Consider the following 22,655-nt stretch of genomic DNA (forward strand, 5'->3'; position numbering starts at 1 on the left):
ATTGAAGACTCATGTTAAAAGGAACCACCATCTTTCATATGTTCACATGTTCTGAGCAAGGAACTTAAATGTTAGCTTTTTTACATGGCACATATTGCACTTTTACTTTCTTCTCCAACACTTTGTTTTTGCATTATTTAAACCAAATTGAACATGTTTCATTATTTATTTGAGGCTAAATTGATTTTATTGATGTATTATATTAAGGTAAAAATAAGTGTCCATTCAGTATTGTTGCAATTGTCATTATTACAAATACAATTCAAATTAAAATAAAATAAAACATTTAAAATCAGCATCGTCTTTTTTTGGTCCTCCAATAATCGGTATCGGCGTTGAAAAATCATAATCGGTCGACCTCTAATATAGATACACATTCACAGTGTAACCAGCCAACACATTCACAGTGTAACCAGCCAACACATTCACAGTGTAACCAACCAACACATTCACAGTTTAAGTAACCAGCCAACACATTCACAGTTTAATTAACCAGACAACACATTCACAGTTTAATTAACCAGACAACACATTCACAGTGTAACCAGCCAACACATTCACAGTGTAACCAGCCAACACATTCACAGTGTGTAACCAGACAACACATTCACACAGACAACACATTCACAGTGTAACCAGACAACACATTCACAGTATAACCAGCCAACACATTCACAGTGTAACCAACCAACACATTCACAGTGTAACCAGCCAACACATTCACAGTAATTAACCAGCCAACACATTCACAGTTTAATTAACCAACCAACACATTCACAGTGTACACCACAGTTTAACCAGCCAACACATTCACAGTGTAACCAGCCAACACATTCACAGTGTAACCAACCAACACATTCACAGTGTAACCAGACAACACATTCACAGTGTAACCAACCAACACATTCACAGTGTAACCAACCAACACATTCACAGTGTAACCAGACACCACATTCACAGTGTAACCAACCAACACATTCACAGTGTAACCAACCAACACATTCACAGTGTAACCAGCCAACACATTCACAGTGTAACCAACCAACACATTCACAGTGTAACAAAGCCAACACATTCACAGTGTAACCAGCCAACACATTCACAGTGTAACCAGCCAACACATTCAGTGTAACCAGACAACACATTCACAGTGTAACCAGCCAACACATTCACAGTGTAACCAGCCAACACATTCACAGTGTAACCAACCAACACATTCACAGTGTAACAAAGCCAACACATTCACAGTGTAACCAGACAACACATTCACAGTGTAACCAACCAACACATTCACAGTGTAACCAGACAACACATTCAGTGTAACCAACCAACACATTCACAGTGTAACCAGACAACACATTCACAGTGTAACCAGCCAACACATTCACAGTGTAACCAGACAACACATTCACAGTGTAACCAGCCAACACATTCACAGTGTAACCAACCAACACATTCACAGTGTAACAAAGCCAACACATTCACAGTGTAACCAGACAACACATTCACAGTGTAACCAACCAACACATTCACAGTGTAACAAAGCCAACACATTCACAGTGTAACCAACCAACACATTCACAGTGTAACCAGCCAACACATTCAGTGTAACCAGACAACACATTCACAGTGTAACCAGCCAACACATTCACAGTAACCAGACAACACATTCACAGTAACCAACCAACACATTAATTAACAGACAACACATTCACAGTGTAACCAGCCAACACATTCACAGTGTAACCAACCAACACATTCACAGTTTAATTAACCAGACAACACATTCACAGTTTAATTAACCAGACAACACATTCACAGTGTAACCAGCCAACACATTCACAGTGTAACCAACCAACACATTCACAGTGTAACCAGCCAACACATTCACAGTTTAATTAACCAGACAACACATTCACAGTGTAACCAGACAACACATTCACAGTTTAACCAGCCAACACATTCACAGTGTAACCAGCCAACACATTCACAGTGTAACCAACCAACACATTCACAGTGTAACCAACCAACACATTCACAGTGTAACCAACCAACACATTCACAGTGTAACCAGACACAACACATTCCAGTGTAACCAACCAACACATTCACAGTGTAACCAACCAACACATTCACAGTGTACATTCACAGTGTAACCAACCAACACATTCACAGTGTAACAAAGCCAACACATTCCAGTGTAACCAGACAACACATTCACAGTGTAACCAGCCAACACATTCAGTGTAACCAGTGTAACCAGACAACACATTCACAGTGTAACCAGACAACACATTCACAGTGTAACCAGCCAACACATTCACAGTGTAACCAACCAACACATTCACAGTGTAACCAGCCAACACATTCACAGTGTAACCAGACAACACATTCACAGTGTACATTCCAGTAACCCAACACATTCACAGTGTAACCAACCAACACATTCACAGTGTAACCAGACAACACATTCACAGTGTAACCAGCCAACACATTCACAGTGTAACCAACCAACACATTCACACATTCACAGTAACCAACCAACACATTCACAGTGGAACCAGACAACACATTCACAGTGTAACCAACCAACACATTCACAGTGTAACCAGCCAACACATTCACAGTGTAACCAACCAACACATTCACAGTGTAACCAGCCAACACATTCAGTGTAACCAGACAACACATTCAGTGTAACCAGCCAACACATTGTAACAAACCAACACATTCACAGTGTAACCAACCAACACATTCACAGTGTAACCAACCAACACATTCACAGTGTAACCAGACAACACATTCACAGTGTAACCTACCAACACATTCACAGTGTAACAAAGCCAACACATTCACAGTGTAACCAGACAACACATTCACAGTGTAACCAGCCAACACATTCACAGTGTAACCAACCAACACATTCACAGTGTAACAAAGCCAACACATTCACAGTGTAACCAGACAACACATTCACAGTGTCAACACATTCACAGTGTAACAAAGCCAACACATTCACAGTGTAACCAACCAACACATTCACAGTGTAACCAGCCAACACATTCAGTGTAACCAGACAACACATTCACAGTGTAACCAGCCAACACATTCACAGTTTAATTAACCAGACAACACATTCACAGTTTAATTAACCAGACAACACATTCACAGTGTAACCAGCCAACACATTCACAGTGTAACCAGCCAACACATTCACAGTGTAACCAACCAACACATTCACAGTTTAATTAACCAGACAACACATTCACAGTAGACAACACATGTAACCAGCCAACACACAGTGTATAATTCCAGTGCCACCACACATTCACAGTGTAACCAACCAACACATTCACAGTGTAACCAGCCAACACATTCACAGTTTAATTAACCAGACAACACATTCACAGTGTAACCAGACAACACATTCACAGTTTAACCAGCCAACACATTCACAGTGTAACCAGCCAACACATTCACAGTGTAACCAACCAACACATTCACAGTGTAACCAACCAACACATTCACAGTGTAACCAACCAACACATTCACAGTGTAACCAGACACCACATTCACAGTGTAACCAACCAACACATTCACAGTGTAACCAACCAACACATTCACAGTGTAACCAGCCAACACATTCACAGTGTAACCAACCAACACATTCACAGTGTAACAAAGCCAACACATTCACAGTGTAACCAGACAACACATTCACAGTGTAACCAGCCAACACATTCAGTGTAACCAGACAACACATTCACAGTGTAACCAGACAACACATTCACAGTGTAACCAGCCAACACATTCACAGTGTAACCAACCAACACATTCACAGTGTAACAAAGCCAACACATTCACAGTGTAACCAGACAACACATTCACAGTGTAACCAACACATTCACAGTGTAACCAGACAACACATTCACAGTGTAACCAACCAACACATTCACAGTGTAACCAGACAACACATTCACAGTGTAACCAGCCAACACATTCACAGTGTAACCAACCAACACATTCACAGTGTAACAAAGCCAACACATTCACAGTGGAACCAGACAACACATTCACAGTGTAACCAACCAACACATTCACAGTGTAACAAAGCCAACACATTCACAGTGTAACCAACCAACACATTCACAGTGTAACCAGCCAACACATTCAGTGTAACCAGACAACACATTCACAGTGTAACCAGCCAACACATTCACAGTGTAACAAAGCCAACACATTCACAGTGTAACCAACCAACACATTCACAGTGTAACCAGCCAACACATTCAGTGTAACCAGACAACACATTCACAGTGTAACCAGCCAACACATTCACAGTGTAACCTACCAACACATTCACAGTGTAACAAAGCCAACACATTCACAGTGTAACCAGACAACACATTCACAGTGTAACCAACCAACACATTCACAGTGTAACTAACCAACACATTCACAGTGTAACCAACCAACACATTCACAGTGTAACCAGCCAACACATTCACAGTGTAACCAGCCAACACATTCACAGTGTAACCAGCCAACAAAACAAGGTGACACACTAACGTCATTCTATAGGAGAAGAGGTTCAAACGGACACAGATTTGATTGACACCAAGATAGACAAACTACTAAAACAGAAAACCGACACCCAGTCACAGCGTAGCCAGAAAACAGCCAGCCAACGATGCAACGTGATACGCTGAAGGCAAAGCGTTTAAAACTGAACTAATCTAAGCAGACGACCCCCTGCTCAGTCATCCAGCTCCACACTGATCAGACACAGAAAGTAAAATAAACCAGCTCCTTTCCAGATCCTCCCACTGCTCTTCACAGTGGAACTACTCCAACCATCTCTCTCAAAGCTTTCCAGATCCTCCCACTGCTCTTCACAGTGGAACTACTCCAACCATCTCTCTCAAAGCTTTCCAGATCCTCCCACTGCTCTTCACAGTGGAACTACTCCAACCATCTCTCTCAAAGATTTCCAGACACTGACAGAGATTTGAACTACTCAGAAAACCATCTCTCTCAAATCCAAACCAGTGGAACTACTCCAACCATCTCTCTCAAAGATTTCCAGATCCTCCCACTGCTCTTCACAGTGGAACTACTCCAACCATCTCTCTCAAAGCTTTCCAGATCCTCCCACTGCTCTTCACAGTGGAACTACTCCAACCATCTCTCTCAAAGCTTTCCAGATCCTCCCACTGCTCTTCACAGTGGAACTACTCCAACAATCTCTCTCAAAGCTTTCCAGATCCTCCCACTGCTCTTCACAGTGGAACTACTCCAACCATCTCTCTCAACCTTTCCAGATCCTCCCACTGCTCTTCACAGTGGAACTACTCCAACAATCTCTCTCAAAGCTTTCCAGATCCTCCCACTGCTCTTCACAGTGGAACTACTCCAACCATCTCTCTCAGTGTGACAACCATAGAATAATTAATGATATAGTTCTATGGTGACAAAAACTACTTCCTTTTAGAATATGAACAACATTCTATAGTTCTATGGTGGATTCTAGTTCTACAACCATAGCTATACAATACATTTGTCATTGAACGTAAACAGCAAAAGTGACAACGGCTCTATATACAACGTCCTTCCTGGTTTGTGAATGGAAAATACGCCTCCTGATGTCATCAACAGAGGCACCATCCATTCTATCCTCTTTGCTCGGGGGGCAGCGATTGACTTCACTCCTCTAGTGACATTCTCTAACCCCGAGGGGTTCAATCACAACAACAACAACAACAAAAAGCCTTAAAATGTCTCGCTGCAGACGGTATCAGATGCTTGGCATGAAATATTCATATTTGAAAGCAGACCCGGAGTAAAGGGAGGTGGTGGTGATAGGCGTGGATCTGACTTGCAGAAATGGAGACGCTTTAACCGCACTGACCGATCTCTATATCCACCACAAATAGATGACAGAAACTCACTTCCTTGTCAATTCCCTTGGATGAGAGAAAGAGAGGCAGAGGGATATTGGAAAGGGTTTTGTCAATGGCTGTGTTTGAAATGGCCCCCTATCCTCTACAGTATATAGTGCCCTACTGGTAAATAAGGAATAGGGGTCCATTATAGTGCACTACATTGAGAATAGGAAGCCATTTCAGACCCAGACAAACAGGTTGTTTTCTCCTGATTCTTCCTGAAAACAAGACACCTCATCATTGCACCTACCATATTCTAAATGATTAGCTATCTGCAATGATAGCTGAGAAACACTATATTACAATTAGATGAATATCCTTCTGTAAATGTGCTAAGACCTAAACTGCCATGGTTGACGCAGTGGCCTCGTTGCACTTACTAACATCCGCTCTTCTCCCTTCACACGGGTTCCCAGTAATGACGAGATACCTTTAAGTTCTCTGCCAGAGCCGACCATCCATAATTTACCATCTGTTTAAAATTTAAAGGTGCCACACATTAACGTCCTCAGCACCTGCACTTTCACGCTGTCCACCCGCCACGCTCCGTTGCGCTCCCTCATCCCACCTTCTTCCCCGCTCCCTCATCCCACCGTCTTCCCCGCTCCCTCATCCCACCTCTCCTATTATTCAGGCCAATGACAACGAGTTCCCTCTCTCCACCGAGCTGTGGGATGTTAAATCAAAACGGGGGCAGAGGGAGGAGACGGGGCCGCGGGGCTGTAAGGGCACCTCCGATTACACCCCAGACTTAATTGGTGGCAGTGGCAAAACTATCAATTCTTTAAGGGCTTTTTGCTAGCTGCTGGCGGGACTGGGAGTATAGCCTAGCGGTGTTGCAAATGAAAGCTGACAGAGCCACCGCTGCTGCAAGACAAATCTTAATCAAATAAATAAATGTTAAAAAGACAAGAAGGGAACAAAGACCGAGAGACCCTGGCTTCTCATGAGTAGCCCCGGGTAGAGGGTAGCATGCAGGAATGCAGCAGGGAGGAGAAGAGAGGCTAGGTATGTATAATTAAGCGGTCTGCGTGGCAGCTCGGTTGGCAAAATCCTATTGTCTTGACAGAAGCTTAAGGTTGCCCTTCAGGTTGAGACCACGCGCGTGTGAGGAGGCGTGAGGGGCCTCATTTCCCCCTCCGTCTTTTATTCCCTCACTCAGACCTCCGTCAAATTAAATCGGTGGTTTTAAAACTCAAATAAATCCAACAAGATAGAAGATCCGCCGATCTAAAAGGCCGTCTGTCCCTCAGGGTTATTTCATTCTCGCCACCCTCCACTCTACCTCGCTACTCTCTGCCTGAAGAGATTGGCTGGGAGGGGGGGGGCGACTCTGCGTTATCTCCAGGGAGGCAAAGGTTGGGGGAGAGGGAGAGGGAAGAAAAGGCCACAGATTGGTCCTTATCTATTCTGAGCACACCTAAAACAAATTAGACTCGGGCGCAGTCCCCGACGCGTCCGGCGATTATTTGGCACGGCCTCTCTCTCATTAAGAGGCTTGAGATGGATCCCTGGCTCTATTTTCTTCAAGGTCCTGCCTCCCACCATTTTAGGGTGCCTTATCACAATTTAAAAAATGTTGTTTTTATGCCAGAGGATGTTGTGCCGCTGCTGACCGCCGACGTTTCATCTCGCCATTTCATGTATTTCACAACACGCCACAAAGAGAGAGGAGGACGAGAGAGAGCGCTGCATGCACGCCATTTTCCGTGGCACTCTGTTTTTCCTGGGGCCGATGCCATGGCGGTGGCCTTTCAGATTCGCTAATTGAGAAGCGGTTTTCTGTTCAATGGGATTGTGCTCCATTTCTCTCTCTCTCTCCTGCATGTTAAGACAACCCATGGTATCAGAGATAGCCTGTAAACACCTTTCCAAGGCTAGCTAATCATCTCCTTTTAGTATATAGTGTCGCGGTGAACAGTGGCTCTGTTTACAAGATACAAGGATACATTGGATGTCTCAGAAACTCAATCAATAAAATATTACTTGAAATGTCTGAGGAATTGTCCCCTTGTCTCTCAAGCAGGCTAGGAAGACATACTCTTGCTGTTGACATCTTGCAGTAAACGTGAGCCTTATAACATCTTGTGAACAAATCTCAGATGTATTGAATCGTTCTAAATGGGATAATATGTATTTATTGGCAAGATGGTAAGGAGGTTAGATTGTACAATAGAGCACCCATTTGTCAAGTAAAGTGAAGAACTAGCAAAGAGACTGGGAATAAAGGAAAATGGAGCAGACCGCCGGCCTCCGAATTTGTTTGACTGAAAAGGATACGCTGTAGATCTGTACCAAGTACTACAATCTGAATGGGGAGTCTTAGGGCCTCACCCTGTGCTGAATAGAAAAAGATGCTGCTGAACATTTCTCTGGTCTGTGACATCACAAAGCACTATGATACACCAACACACTCAGGGAGGGAAAGAGTCCTGCACAATGCCTTACTTCTCAGCGCACAACACAGCAGCCATCTTTAAAAACTAACAAGCCAACCGTCCACAATCACAGTTTGTCGTCGTCTTAACTCGCGCATCGCTATTCGTATGAATTTGTGAAGATCGCTCAATGAGCAATAGTAGCTTTAGCACGTGGGGGAAACGGAGTATCTCATTCCCTCTGACAGCCCCTAGCGATCTTTCAATAATTCATGGTGCATTTAAGCTGCATCTCTCTCACACTTTTAAACTGTTTATGAAGACAACCTCTGAATGGGGCTGGTAGAGAAATGGATACACATTAGTCCTGGAACATGAGTCCTTCCCTAAAATCAACTACAGTGTAACAGTGTGATAGCGCTCCACACACTAAGTGGTAAGCCTGAAGTAAAAGAAGAGATGAGAAATAACACCTGGGTTCAGTCAACACTTCAGTTGGAAGGTGCCTTCGGGAGCAGGACATAAGCATTTGGGATATACTCAGAAACTGTCACAGCCCTGGTGAGACCTGGTCTACCGTACCAGGGCTACAATGACATTGTGTTTAACTGCAGGACGCAGGGCCCCCTTGCGGAGGAGACTTTGGTCTCAATGGGACTCCCTGTTGAAATAAAGAGGAGTATAGGTTCTCTCAGACACACGAACACGACTGCACCTAGAACCCTGGAGCCACACCAGGCAGAGTTAGCTGCTGGGGAAATATTAGGTTGAGTGAGATGCCTCCTCTACACCACACTAATCCATTTTGGGGTCAGACAGAGAGAGAGAGACAGAGAGAGACAGAGAGAGAGAGACAGAGAGAGAGAGAGAGAGAGAGAGAGACAGAGAGAGACAGAGAGAGATGGAAAGGATGGAGAGAGACAGAGAGAGACAAATGGAAGGGGAGAGAGAGAGAGAGAGAGAGAGAGAGAGACAGAAAGAGACAAATGGAAGGGGTGAGAGAGAGAGAGAGAGACAGAAAGAGACAAATGGAAGGGGGGGTGAGAGAAAGAGACAAATGGAAGGGGTGAGAGAGAGAGACAGAAAGAGACAAATGGAAGGGGAGAGAGAGAAAGAGACAAATGGAAGGGGTGAGAGAGAGAAAGAGACAAATGGAGAGAGAGAGAGACAGAAAGAGACAAATGGAAGGGGTGAGAGAGAGAGACAGAAAGAGACAAATGGAAGGGGTGAGAGAGAGAGAGACAGAAAGAGACAAATGGAAGGGGTGAGAGAGAGAAAGAGACAAATGGAAGGGGTGAGAGAGAATGAGAGATTGCATTGCTTGCTGGGTGTCTGTATAGCACTGACATCGGCTGATGTAAAATACATTTGATTGATTGATTGATTGATTGATTGAGGGAGTAAGAGAGAGGGAAAGAGATATGGAGACACAAAGAGAGAATGAGGGAATGACAGATTGAGAGAGCGAGAGAAGCAGACAGACTGCTGCAGAACAGAACAGCACAGCGGTGACACAGGGCAATCCTCCAGGGTCCTGCATTAGTGCGCTAAATTAAAGGGGGTATTAGATTAAATTGGCTCTCCGATTTCAGGGGTGTGAGTAAAATTCTGATTTGCATTTATCCAGCGCTACTTAAGATATAATTAGTTCAGGGTGATTCCCATGTGGAAAACACTGACAACCAAATCTAACTGGCTTCTGCCGCTAGCTTATAGTCTCTTCCTCCCTTCCTAGGTGAAAGGTACAAGCTGCTAATGTTTACGTGTGTGTGTGTGTGTGTGTGTGTGTGGAGTGGGGGACTGTGACTGTGTGAGTGTGACTGTGTGAGTGTGCCTGCGTGCGTGCGACTGTGTGACTGCGTGCAACCCCGTGACTGTGTGCGTGTGACTACGTGCGTGCGACAGCATGACTGTGTGTGACTGCGTGCGACCGCGTGCACCTGTCCTGAAGTCTATACAAACTCGCTCGAGTGCTTATTTTCACCACGTTTGCATCTCAACATGGAACCATGCAGGATTGTTTACAGCACTGAGATGTGGTGAAAAAGGACTGAATCTGAACATATCAAAAATACATCCAACCCAAGTGGGTATGTAACTAACTTCACACCTTCTACAATGCCTTTGAACCCCAACACACACACACACACAGCCTCCTCGGCACAACCTGATTCTATAATTACAGGTACCGAGACATAAATAATCATTACCGTTACCGGTAGAAGAGGAACCCCATAATCTGAATGACAGAACTCACAATTCAAGTACCTATCTCTCTTTTAAAAGCAAGTTTGGATTTGTTTTTGTTTTTCACACCCTCCCTTCCTTCCATGGTAATTCCAACGGTCTTAGTTGGCAAATGGATGTTTTTCCCGAACCCAGCCAAACCATCCATCAGGCATGAAAGGGCGTCTTCCTGAACACCTCGTTTGAGAACACCTGTTAGGACCCGGGATGTGGAGTCAACATCAAATGAGCCTCTATTAGACACCTGCAACCGCCAGCATTTAACGACATCCTGTAGTCATTTTTTTCACTTTTCCTGTTGAAAAACTAAGTAAACACACATGCTAAAGGATACCAAAAGAAATTGCTGCACAAAATAGTGTATTTTAGACAACTTCAAACTTCCAAGGAGTAGGGCATTCAAAGAGTTGGTCTGAAGTGACTGTGATGTCATCAGCCCCCCTTGCTTGAGGAATAGATAACAAAAAATAAAAGCCCCCCCCCCTCCCCCAGGACCACCTACTGAGATCTGCCTTTTGTTAAGTGAACTGGGTGTTAAATGAGGTGAAAAGGAGACCGGAGTAGGACTTTAAAAGCCACAACAAGCAGGTTTCAGAGGGAGGTGCAGAGGGAATATGTCTCTTGTGGTTAAAGGAGTTATATGTCGTAAAGCTGATGTTGATGTACTGGTAATCAAGCCAAGTATCAATAACACTAACCTGGTCCCAGGCTGTATAGCCAACGCCTAAGGTCTTTGTCAACAGATCAGGGACCAGTCTAGGAAAACACGGACCTACCTGTAACACGGGTAACAAGGATTGTGTGGTTTAATGGAGGCAGCAAAGTGATCAATATTTTACCACATGCACCATACAGTCAACACTGAATGCAGCCTGATGTAGTCATCGCACGCTAGAAATATGGGACCAAATCATTAACTTGACTAAAGTGAATGCACTATAAATCCATCCAAACGTGACACCTTCAAATGGGGGACGAGATACATAAAGTGCTTTCATTTCTAAATGGTTAAACAGACGTGCATGAAAATACCCTCAAATAAAAGGTGACATTTTGTACTATCCCCTCATAAAATATTTGATCTCAAATCCAAAATACTGGAGTGTAGAGCCAAATGTTTAGCTTCTCCGTCCAAATAAATACACAGGGTAGTATATGCGTGTACCATACAGTCTAAACTGAATCCAAAATTTGAGGTAAACAAACTAAACCTCCATAGTGTACCGTTAACACAGAAACCATTAACTCACAATCCTTCAGATGGACCTAGAAGACAGTTCAGGACAGTATCATTACTAATTCCATCATAACATTCAGTCTGAAGCATGGAACCAGCCAACAATCTCACTTTCTTATACACAGTCTGTTGGAACCAAACAAAATCCTGAACAAATTGGCGGTATGATGAGTAAATAATAAAAAGATATCCTGGGTCTTCACTAGATCCACAACATGCATTCATCTGCATATTCACTCAGATCCTGTGCATCATTCAGGAGTTATGAATCAATGTTTCCATTGTTTTCTATAAGGTAGGCAAGAAACATCAAGGGAAGCAATAAGAAAACCGCCTAACAAGGAACCTCGTGCTTTCTTTAACCCGTCTCCTCCTCTTCATCTACACGGATTGAAGTGGATTTAACAAGTGACATCAATAAGGGATCCTAGCTGGTCACCTGGACTCACCAGGTCAGCCTACGTCATGGAAAGAGCAGGTGTTCCTAATGTTTCGTACACTCAGTGTACGTCTGTATCTCCAAAGGAACAACAAGCTTTCAACACATTCATAACCACGACCAAGTTCTGAAAAAGGACTATTAAACGTTGGAGAGAGACGTACTGTACAGTAAGTTATTCAACAGTAGACCAAGTGATATTATATTAGGACCCCTTTTTAAAAACTCGGCTCTACCTGCCACTTAACTATTGAACCAATCGCTGGCCCGTGCTGGCCTACCGTGCCATAGTGTGTGGTGGTGGTGTACCACAATAGAAACCTGTGTTGTGTCAGAGGAAGTCATTGCCATGAACACAATCTTACAACTATCTGTATTCCACCACAGTCCTTTATAAACTAAATGTCAGGCGCCAAATAAATCTATTAAAATCAGCAATTAAAAAAAACAGCCCTGCCCTCTAAATGTAGAGGGCACTGAAACGAAAGGCTCTCGCTAGCTGTCAATTCTGTTTGTTCATTTTCTCTCTTTCCTTCCTTGGTCTAAAAACCAAAAACACACCAATACTAGTTTTTCCAGCACTATCCCATTACTGTAAGTGCATCACCCCAAAAACTTCCAGACATCTTTGCATCACAATTGTTTTCTAGGGCCCATCATTACTGTATTCAAGTATGTGAAAAGTATCACCCCTAAAATATTGATCCACATTCGGTCATAATGGTCTCAAATACAATAGAAAATGATTTCACCTCAAAAACCCGCTATCCTCAATCAATTCCTACAGGATCAGGCGAACAGAATGTGTCTGGGGGGGATTTTATTTCATTACACCCCTCCCTCCGTATTAAACTAGGGGAGTGTTATGAGACGGACGCCATCAGCGGGCCCTGCCATCACTCTCACGGTGGTCGGCCCTGGTGCTTTGTGGGTAATCGATCTTCACCGTCCAGAGACGGTCTCCATAATTGGTTAAAATGACCGGGTGCAGAGAGGGATGACTCTCTCACCCCTCTCTCGCTCTCTCTGCTGAAAACCATTTCCCAGCTCTGGCTTGGAGCCGAGCCAAGCCCGGGGTTGTTCGGATGCGTTCCAGCCCCAGCCTGACTGGCAGCAATTACGGGGTGTCTGAGCCAAGCTCAGCTTGCGCTCCGCACAAACACCCTAATTACTGCCAATTAGGCTAGGCGGGTAGGCAGATTGGAGAAGCCGGGGGGGATGTTCAGGCATGGGTGGGCATGGAAACTATTTTCAAGGGCTTAGAAAACGTGACTGGATGAAAAGGTTAATACTTTGGAGTGTGGGGGGAGGGAGGGAGGACGGTGAAGGAGGGGAGAGAAGGATAATAACAAAAGAAAGGAAAAGGGGAGGAGTGAATGCCCCTCCTGGTTTCCTGGTTCTATTTTCTCACCTCCAGCGACGAGCCGGGTTTCTTTTTCAGCTCCTCACATTTCCTGAACTTGCAGATCTGGTGGCCCGTCTTACGGTTCCGACAACTGCTGCACACGCCGCAGTTGATTAGCCGCCGGCAGGGCGCGCACACCCCGCACCGCTTCCTTTTCTTCTTCGCTGGGTTCCGCCGGACGCAGAGGAATTATTCTGTGGGCAGTCTGCCAGATTGGCAATTTGAAACGCACTGTCTGTAACGGCTGCCGAGGCTGCGGGGGGAGTGAAGGGCTGTCATGACGATGACCCCGGGAGGTAATGAGATGCCCCCTAAAGCCGGAATGGCGGAAAAAGTTCCGACACGTTCCTGGAGATTCATTATCTCTGCTTCGCCGGCGCCGCATTTCAGCTTGTTCATGCATTCTCCCGCTAAAGGTCTGCAGTGTTCGGGGGATAAGGTAGAGAGGAAATTATTATTTGCCATTTGCTGTAGCGTTTCTGGCGGCACGCCATGCTTCCCCGGCCTCTGGGAGTCATTCCTGTGCATGCTGGTCCTATTAGGGTTTATTGTGGCCGATTTCCTCCCCCAGAGCATGGCGTTATCGCAGTTCCACGGGGACATGCCTATCCGGGCACTGGGGAAAATGGGGGTCGTGATGCGGGCGATCTTGGCCGTCTGGCCGAACGCGCCGTTGGTTTTGTAAAAGTTTGCGAAAGAGCGGTACCGTTCCATCTCGGCGTTATAATCCAAAAGTTGGCTTAATCCACCATCCTGGAGGTTCTGCAAGTTCTGCAGGTTCTGCAGGTTCTGAAGGTTATCCTTTTGTAAGAGAGACACGTCTGCGTTCTGTCCGGTCTCAATGCAGAGAGCATTGTTTATATTAGACATGGCTGGGGGACGGTTGAGCAGGGTTCACTGGGGAAGAGTCCGGGGTCGCCGTCAACGGTGGCCTTCGTCAAACTAGAAGCTGCTGGTTACCACCAACAATATGTTACCATCCTGCTTCTGTCTCCTCCAGCACTAGAACACAAAGAACAAACAATTACAGACACAACAGGAAAACAACATCCTCAGCCTAATCCATTTCCATTTTTCCATGAGATAAAAAGCAGATAAAAGACGTTTGACGAATCAGCTGGCATGTCATTCATTTTCTTCTTTCCGACTATTTTAGAATGAAACGCATCTCAAACTATTGCGAGCAGATCCTTATCTGGTGACAATAATATAATAGCTGTGACACACCAACATGTCATAACGGGATACAGGAATTAGCATGCTCGAGAAGACAGCACTAGCTTCGTGTCAGAGAGAATGTCAAGAGATTTTTTTTTAAATACGGTTGTCAAAGGATTCCTGGATATATTGAAATAAGTCTTATCAATTCTGTATTTGATGGTATATTCTGGCAGAGGATAAACAAATACATATGGATGGGATATAAACGACACCAGTCACTTTAACAATATAAACACAATATTCAACCAAAAAGTATCATCCATGCTCACTGAAACTAACTACTCTGGAACGTCAACACAAAACCAACCTGTGTAAACCCACTCCCGTTCGGCCTCTTAATAGCACCTGCTTTTCATTCATGGATCCCGGGTTCTATTACACTGACAGCGGAGAGAGACCACCACTGGTGCATTTCAATCCAACCCGTGAAGCCACAGACAGACCTCCACAGACAACCGTAGTGTCAAGTGCCTTAGGGGGGGGAGAGTCCATTTCCTCTCTTCCCTCCCTCTCTCCCTCTCTCTCCCCCAGTCTGTCTGGAATTGGTTTCCACTGATAAAAGCCCCATTAGACACTTCTCTCTTTCCCCCTCCCTCCATTAACTTTTGCAGGCTCTTTCATTCTTTGTTTAATTGCCAAAGCCAATCCATTGCGGGTAAACACTGAAGCATTTTGAGTCTCTTCCATGGTACAACCCAACAGCTAGCTCCCAAAATGAATGATAAATATCCACACAGGAACAGTGGAACCACTGAGAGAGAACATATCTACAACTGCCCAGCAAGCAGTAATTGTGCTTACATCTCCTCTACCACAAAATGAAATGACTGAATTATGAAAATCATGCCAAATAATGGATTAACCGTTTTTGTTTGATTAATATTCAACTTGAGGACAAAGCTCAAATATATCATAATTTTTCTAAAATCACAATATTAAACAAATGTAATAGTAACGGTTTGAACACAATGACAGCCTACCTGATAATATGAAGCAAATATCCATACAAATGCATAATATAGATATAGATAGATAGATAAGACAGATAGTAGGTGGAAACAAAAACATGCCTTGGTGTGCCATCCCAAAAGCACCCCACCGCCACCAGTAAACAAAACCGGCCATGCCTCAATGATCGGCCCTGCTCGCAGTCATTATTACTTAATCAATTCACCCCAGGAGCAAAATAGGCAGCCCAAAGGCAATCAAGTCACGACTATCGATTCTCAGCCTGTAAACAAACTTTGGAAAGACAGAAATGTTCGATACTTAGAGAAAGAGAGGGAGGGCGAGAGAGGGAGACAGAGAGAGGAGCACAGTAGTGTACGTCCGATGACGACTGACGAGCCCTTGTGTGACTGCTGTGGTTTCCATTAATTATCGCTAGTCTGGTCTGTCGGAGACCAAAGGTCATGCAGAAACAATCCATAGAAGGCTCTGGACAGTACAAATAAACCGTTACAATCAATCCGACAGCGCCTGGATCACTTTACCGACAGCTTTAGCCGACGTAAATCGGGGGGGGGGGGGCAGCAGTCTCAGAAAAGCATGCAAAATATCATATGACGCTGCCTGTACTGGGTAAAATGGAAGAGCATCACCTACCTACCAGGTTCCTGGCGAGAAGAGATTCCAGACGCCTAGCAGTCGGCTGCCAACACAGAGCGGCACATTACCGCAAGGCGCGATGGAGATACAAAATAACGCGAGGATGTGGGAAGAGCACAGCCACACTGAAAAAGAGCGCTCAAAACAAAAGGAGCATGTTTACAGACTTATTTTCCTGGCTTGAGAAAAAAAGTACAAAAAAATAGCAAACTTAAAGCGATAGCTTATCGAGCTTTTTAGAAGAAAAAAAACGGTTTATTATTATAAAACCACGGCGCTATAGGGGGGAAATAACGGTGCGTTGTAGGTGTTTCCTCTGCTTGGTCCGAGGTGTATTGTGTGTGGCTGCCTAGTGTTAGCTCCGCGCTGTCTCCTGTCGCTGTGTGTGGCTGATTGGTGCTGAGGTGAGGAAGCTAGGATGTGGACACCTACTGATCATTGGTTAGAAATTACTATAGAAACACTAGGAGCACTCGGGAGGGGGCTGGCTTAGGGCCAATGACTGTGGCTTAGGGCGCTCTGCCGGGAAATAACTCCGGGAAGCTGCGTCTTAACCTTTTGTCGTTCCCTTTCTCTCCTCTTCCATTTCATTCGGACACGCGAAGCGTTTAGAGGGTTGTCATTTACAGTATGCGTCTTTTAATAGGGATTTGCGCTTCGCGTGAGGGAAATCTTGTCAAATTAATTGGAATTGAGCGGTCCAGTGATGAAGATAAAATGCCTCCTATCAGGGTGTTTTTTTCTCTCCCCTCTCGGTTAGAACGACTGCCATAATTACGAAGACCTGCGCGTGCCACCACGGGGATTCATCACGATTAGGCTATAAATCCTTCCCGATGGCCACAAATGCATGGCTCCCGCGTAGAAACACATGGATGCACGGCACATTTATTCTATGTGCCCATGTGAGATGCACTCCATTCACAATATTATGGAATATAATTTCTCGCTAATGCACGTGAAATATGGTAATGTAATGAATAATGAAATTATGGCGCCAATCAATTACCGAGCCAATCATTCAACCAACACAAATTAGGCATATAGATGTGCAGTTGGTGGTGTAGGCTAGCCTGAAATGATTAAACATCCCTCAAACTCAAGGTAATTAATTTCATGAATAGACTATGCATGAAAAGTGCCAACACAATGCGATTTCAATAGATCTGGGCTATTTGCCCAAATAGAAGTTGATCCCAATTTGACCGAAATCTACCTTTAGTTATAATTAGTGACAAAGCTGTCAGATCACTTGTCAACTTTAAAATGTCTTGAAAATACACTTAAATAAGTAGCCTATTTTAAAACGGTAAACTTTAAAGTAAAAATTGCTTGCGGCTAAAACAAAGCTCTCCCAAACAGACAGCAACACACACCCCTGATTACAAATGACAGGCACCTGTGCGGCAATTAGCCACTCCCACAAATCAGCCAAGACAATGAGCGGAGCAATTAACAGAACGTCTGGAGCTATCTGCCACATTCATAACAACTGGGAACTCGAAAAATACGAGGTCAAATAATGACGTCAGTGATCTTCAGGTCGGAAAGTCGGAGCTCTAAAAAGAGGCTCGAGTTCCGGTGCTGGAATTCCGAGTTGGATGACCATTCAAATCGATTTTCCCCAGTCAGAGCAAATTTTTTTCCGGAGTTCCCAGAGATTGTGGCAATAGTAAGCACTGATTATGGAGAATGATTGAATGGGTAAATTACATAATTGTATACACATATGCTTCATAAATCTATAGTTTAAAAAGTAAAACAAGTTTAAATACTCTAAAAATTTAAATTTATTCCATTGTGAAGGACTACCCTTCACAGTTATACACTATATATACAAACGTTTGTGGACACCCCTTCAAATGAGTGGATTCAGTTATTTCAGCCACACCAGTTCTTCACATTTCGGCCCTGCTAGAGCTGCCCGGTCAACTGTAAGAGCTATTATTGTGAAGTGGAAACATCTAAGCGTGTCAACTGCTCAGCTGCAAAGTGGTAGGCCACACAAGCTCAGAGAACGGGACCGCCAAGTGCTGAAGTGCATAGCTCATAAATATCGTCTGTCCTCGGTTGCAACAATCAACACCGAGTTACAAACGTCCTCTGGAAGCAACATCAGCACAATAGCTGTTCATCGGGAGCTCCATGAGGTGGGTTTCCATGGCTGAGCAGCCACACGCAAGCCTAAGATCACCATGCGCCATGCCAAGCGTCGGCTGGAGTGGTGTAAAGCTCACCGCCATTGGATCTGGGTTTGGCGGATGCCAGTTGAACGCTACCTGTCCTAATGCATAGTGCCAACTGTAAAGTTTGGTGGATGAGGAATAATAGTCTCGGCAGTTTTTCATGGTTCGGCTAAGGCCCCTTAGTTCCAGTGAAGGGAAATCTTAACGCCAAAGCATACAATAGCATTCTAGACGATTATGTGCTTCCAACTTTGTGGCAAGAGTTTGGGGAAGGCCCTTTCCTGTTTCAGCATGACAATGCCCCCTTGCACAAAGCGAGGTCCACACAGAAATGGTTTGTCGAGATTGGTGTGGAAGAACTTGACTAGCCTGCAGAGCCCTGACCTCAAATACCATCAAACACCTTTGGGATGAATTGTAATGCTGACTGCGAGCCAAGCCTAATTGCCCAACATCAGTGCCTGACCTCGCTAATGATCTTGTGGCTGAATGGAAGCAAGTTGCCGCAGCAATGTTCCAACATCTAGAAAGCCTTCCCAGAAGAGTGGAGGCTGTTATAGCAAAGGGGGAACCAACTCCATATAAATGCCCATGATTTTGGAATGAGATGTTCAATGAGCAGGTGTCCATATTGGGGCTCCTGAGTGGCGCAGCGGTCTAAGGCACTGCATCTCATTGCTTGAGACGTCACTACAGACACCCTGGTTCGATTCCAGGCTGTATCACTACCAGCTATGATTGGGAGTCCCATAGGGCGGCGCACAATTGCCCCAGCGTCATCTGGGTTTGTCCGGTGTAGGCCGTCCTTGTAAATCTGAATTTGTTCTTAACTGACTTGCTTAGTTAAATAAAGGTTAAATAAAGGTCAAGTAGTGCACCTAAAAACGGTCAAATACATTGGCCCATATTAATGAAATGTCTCAGAGGGGGAGTGCTGATCTAAGATCAGTTTTCCCTTTTAGATCATAATGAATACGATTGTATGCACAGGGTGGATCTGATCCTAGATCCACACTCCTGAATAAGTTGTCTGCCTGAGCCAGTGGGATGCCAGTGTGGCCTATTCTATAAAAGGAGACGGGTACTAATGGATTGCCATCATTTTAATTTATAGTGTTGGCACTCGCCAGTGTAAGGAACAAGCCAAATTGGCATTTCATTCAACACGGCCTACCTCTGTAGTTATATGTAGAAAGTTGATTATATTTGTGTAGTAGGCTAATGCTGTAACTACACTATACCGACAACATTGTATTGATGGCAGTGTAGCCGTTGCCTTTAGCCTATACAGAAAACCATGCAACCTATTCTCAAAATAATCTTTAGATGATACATACATTAATATTGCCAAGTCATGCATCCTACTACGAGCTTACATTACACAGAGATCCCCCTCATGAACAATTACTAATAGAAACAACAGCAGTCCTTGTCGTTGGATACAAGGAACCATGTGGTGGTTAGCTATAACTCAACATTACTCGTATGCTCTTATTTCTGCCTCTAATTAGGGCTGGATTAAATCCATATTGCCGAAGTATCGCGGAAGATAAGAGGTCAAATGAAAAGGTCATTTCCGATTGAGCCGACATATGCAGCGTTTACCGTGAGCGAATTGAGTCTCCGCGGCCACGGAAACGTTGCCATTTAATTGTCAATCGCACTATAAAGCGGATCTTCAGTGCTACGGATTGAATAGAGCCCGTAGTCCTTTGGGAGTGTTTCCTGGTTAACCCTTCTATTACATGTAAACCATCAGTATCAGCCGTTGCACATTTACACATCTGTGTCTACGTTGCCTAACCATCACCGACTGAAAATCATTTCATCTTACCAGCGTCCACACCCCCCTGGGGAAATCTGCCTAGGTGGTCCTAACCTCTGTCTCGCTAAGCCACACAGGGCATTAGGAAGCAGGGTCTCGACTGGGGCGGCTGTGTCTCTAGGATAGTTGTGGGAGGAATGGGCTCCACGTGGCAGGCCTTTGTTCCTGGCCGTGTGCCCCAGAATCCCCCCCCCCCTCCTCCTCCTCTGGATTTTAAGTGAACTCCAAGGAGTAATTAATAATGACGATGCCAGATTTAAGTGTAGCCAGCGTTTAGTCGATGGAAATGGGATCCAGGAGGAGTAAGGTCATGGTATGTGAGACACGGGCGGCTGGGCCAGGCGGCCTGGGCGTGTGGAGGTTGGACATGGGAGGATTGGCAATGCGGGCTGGGAGTGTGTGTGTGTGTTGTGAGAGCGAGAGAAAGAGCATAATCTTTCTTGTTCTCCAAGTCCTCATATCTGTTGTCAGAGCCGCTTTAAATGAATTAAATGACTGAGTATATAAATGGCAATTCAACAAAATCATCAAAGTATGGGCATAAATTACACTCCAGGTTAAACAAGACGTGAAATTATTCCTAATATTGGTTAATGAATTCTATAAAAATAGAATGGCACAGTCTTATCATTGGAGCTGTTTCTCAATGGAATGATGAAAAAAAGAGATGGAAATGGGGAGGAGGAGCAACGTTATAGTGTTATTCATCCTGGAGGTGCATCTGATGAGCTCATCCAGTTTGCCTGTTATGGAGACTAGCATCCCCCTGAGCCCCCTAGAGCATGAGGAGAGAGAGGTAGAGCGAGAGAGAAAGGGGGAGAGATAGAAAAGGGAAAAAGAAAGAAAGACGGGAGAGAGAGAAAGAGGGATGAGACAGAAAGTATAGAGTAAAAAGAGAGTGATAGAGAGAGAGAAAGAGAGAATGTGAGAGAGAAAGAGAGAATGGGAGAGAGAAAGAGAGAAAGAGAGTGACAGAGAGAGAGAATGTGTGAGAGAGAGAGAGAGATGGAAAGAGAGAATGTGAGAGAGAAAGAGAGAATGTGAGAGAGAAAGAGAGAATGTGAGAGAGAGAGAGAGAGAGTGATTGACTGCAGGCAGGGAAGGGAACAAACAGTGTGAGGAGATTACTGCACGGCAGTGGCGTCGACAGTGATGCGCCTCCTCAGCACGCCAGCGACCTTGGCTGGTGTTTATTTAGAAACCTGCCTCATTTCCCCCTCCCCTCTGAGGTAATATATGGTGCTGTCTCACCTCACGCACATTATCCTTCCATCTGTGGCAACATGATGCAGATCACCTGTATTCACCCTGGCTATCTCTCTCTGATATACTGGGGCACACAAGCACGAGTGAGTGCACACACACACACACACACACACACACACACACACCGCTCTACCATTTCCCAGCTTAATTGGAGTGTGTACAGCACCCTTAATTATCTAACATGCAGGTTTGCTGACAGTGACACCGTGACCTGACCAACTATGACTCCTGGCACGTAGGCTGTGTCTCAATCCATAAGCAGCATTATTAAGATACCCTGGAAATGGCACTTTAAAAGGGCTATGTTAACAGCCTCAAAAGACAACATCCTTGTGTATTGAGACACAGCTGTAGTCTGCATGGAAACGATGACTCCATCTAACCTCAAGGCAGCCAGTGGTTGGAAAGTACGTTTTAGGAGGGCTAGTGTGTAGACAAAGAACAAAACATGACCAGCCACACAGATGTAAACAATAGGACAATGCAACAACGAAGAGCTTCCTTAGACGCCAGAAGGTGATTAACCTGACCAAAGATAACAAACAGGAAGCTTATTGTGGTAGAAAGGATTGGTTGTGTTTGTATGAAGAAGGGTGAGAGAGTCCAGACCAATGCCAGGTTTGGAAACTACACGGCACATTACACAGCGGGCAGAATTTGGCATGAGATGTCATCATCGGGTTCAAAACTGGTTTGGGATTGTAAAGACGTGAACCATATTACAACCAGGTGAAGACTTCCTATTTCTTGATGATGTCATAAAGACAGCGTTGAAAGTCATATTTTAGTTGTTATCTGGTCATACAATCAGTGAAATATGAATTTAAAAACATCCTTTTACAACCAGTATACAACCTGACCATGATTTAACATTCACAAGAGATGTCGTAATTATCACTAA

The 22,655-nt window shown here is 44.5% G+C and overlaps 1 protein-coding gene across 1 annotated transcript in view; it reads right to left on the minus strand.

The window, feature by feature from the left end:
* Positions 1 to 16,682, minus strand: part of LOC135570953 (CXXC-type zinc finger protein 4-like) — a 36,801-nt gene extending 20,119 nt beyond the window's left edge. Inside the window, 4 exon segments of the mRNA XM_065016771.1 lie at positions 13,655 to 13,821; positions 13,824 to 13,906; positions 13,908 to 14,650; positions 16,475 to 16,682. Coding sequence (XP_064872843.1) covers positions 13,655 to 13,821; positions 13,824 to 13,906; positions 13,908 to 14,518 — 861 coding nt within the window. The 5' untranslated portion in view covers positions 14,519 to 14,650; positions 16,475 to 16,682.
* Between the last annotated feature and the right edge of the window lie 5,973 nt (positions 16,683 to 22,655).

This window comes from Oncorhynchus nerka, unplaced genomic scaffold (genome assembly GCF_034236695.1).
Source record: "Oncorhynchus nerka isolate Pitt River unplaced genomic scaffold, Oner_Uvic_2.0 unplaced_scaffold_876, whole genome shotgun sequence".
NCBI lineage: Eukaryota > Metazoa > Chordata > Actinopteri > Salmoniformes > Salmonidae > Oncorhynchus > Oncorhynchus nerka.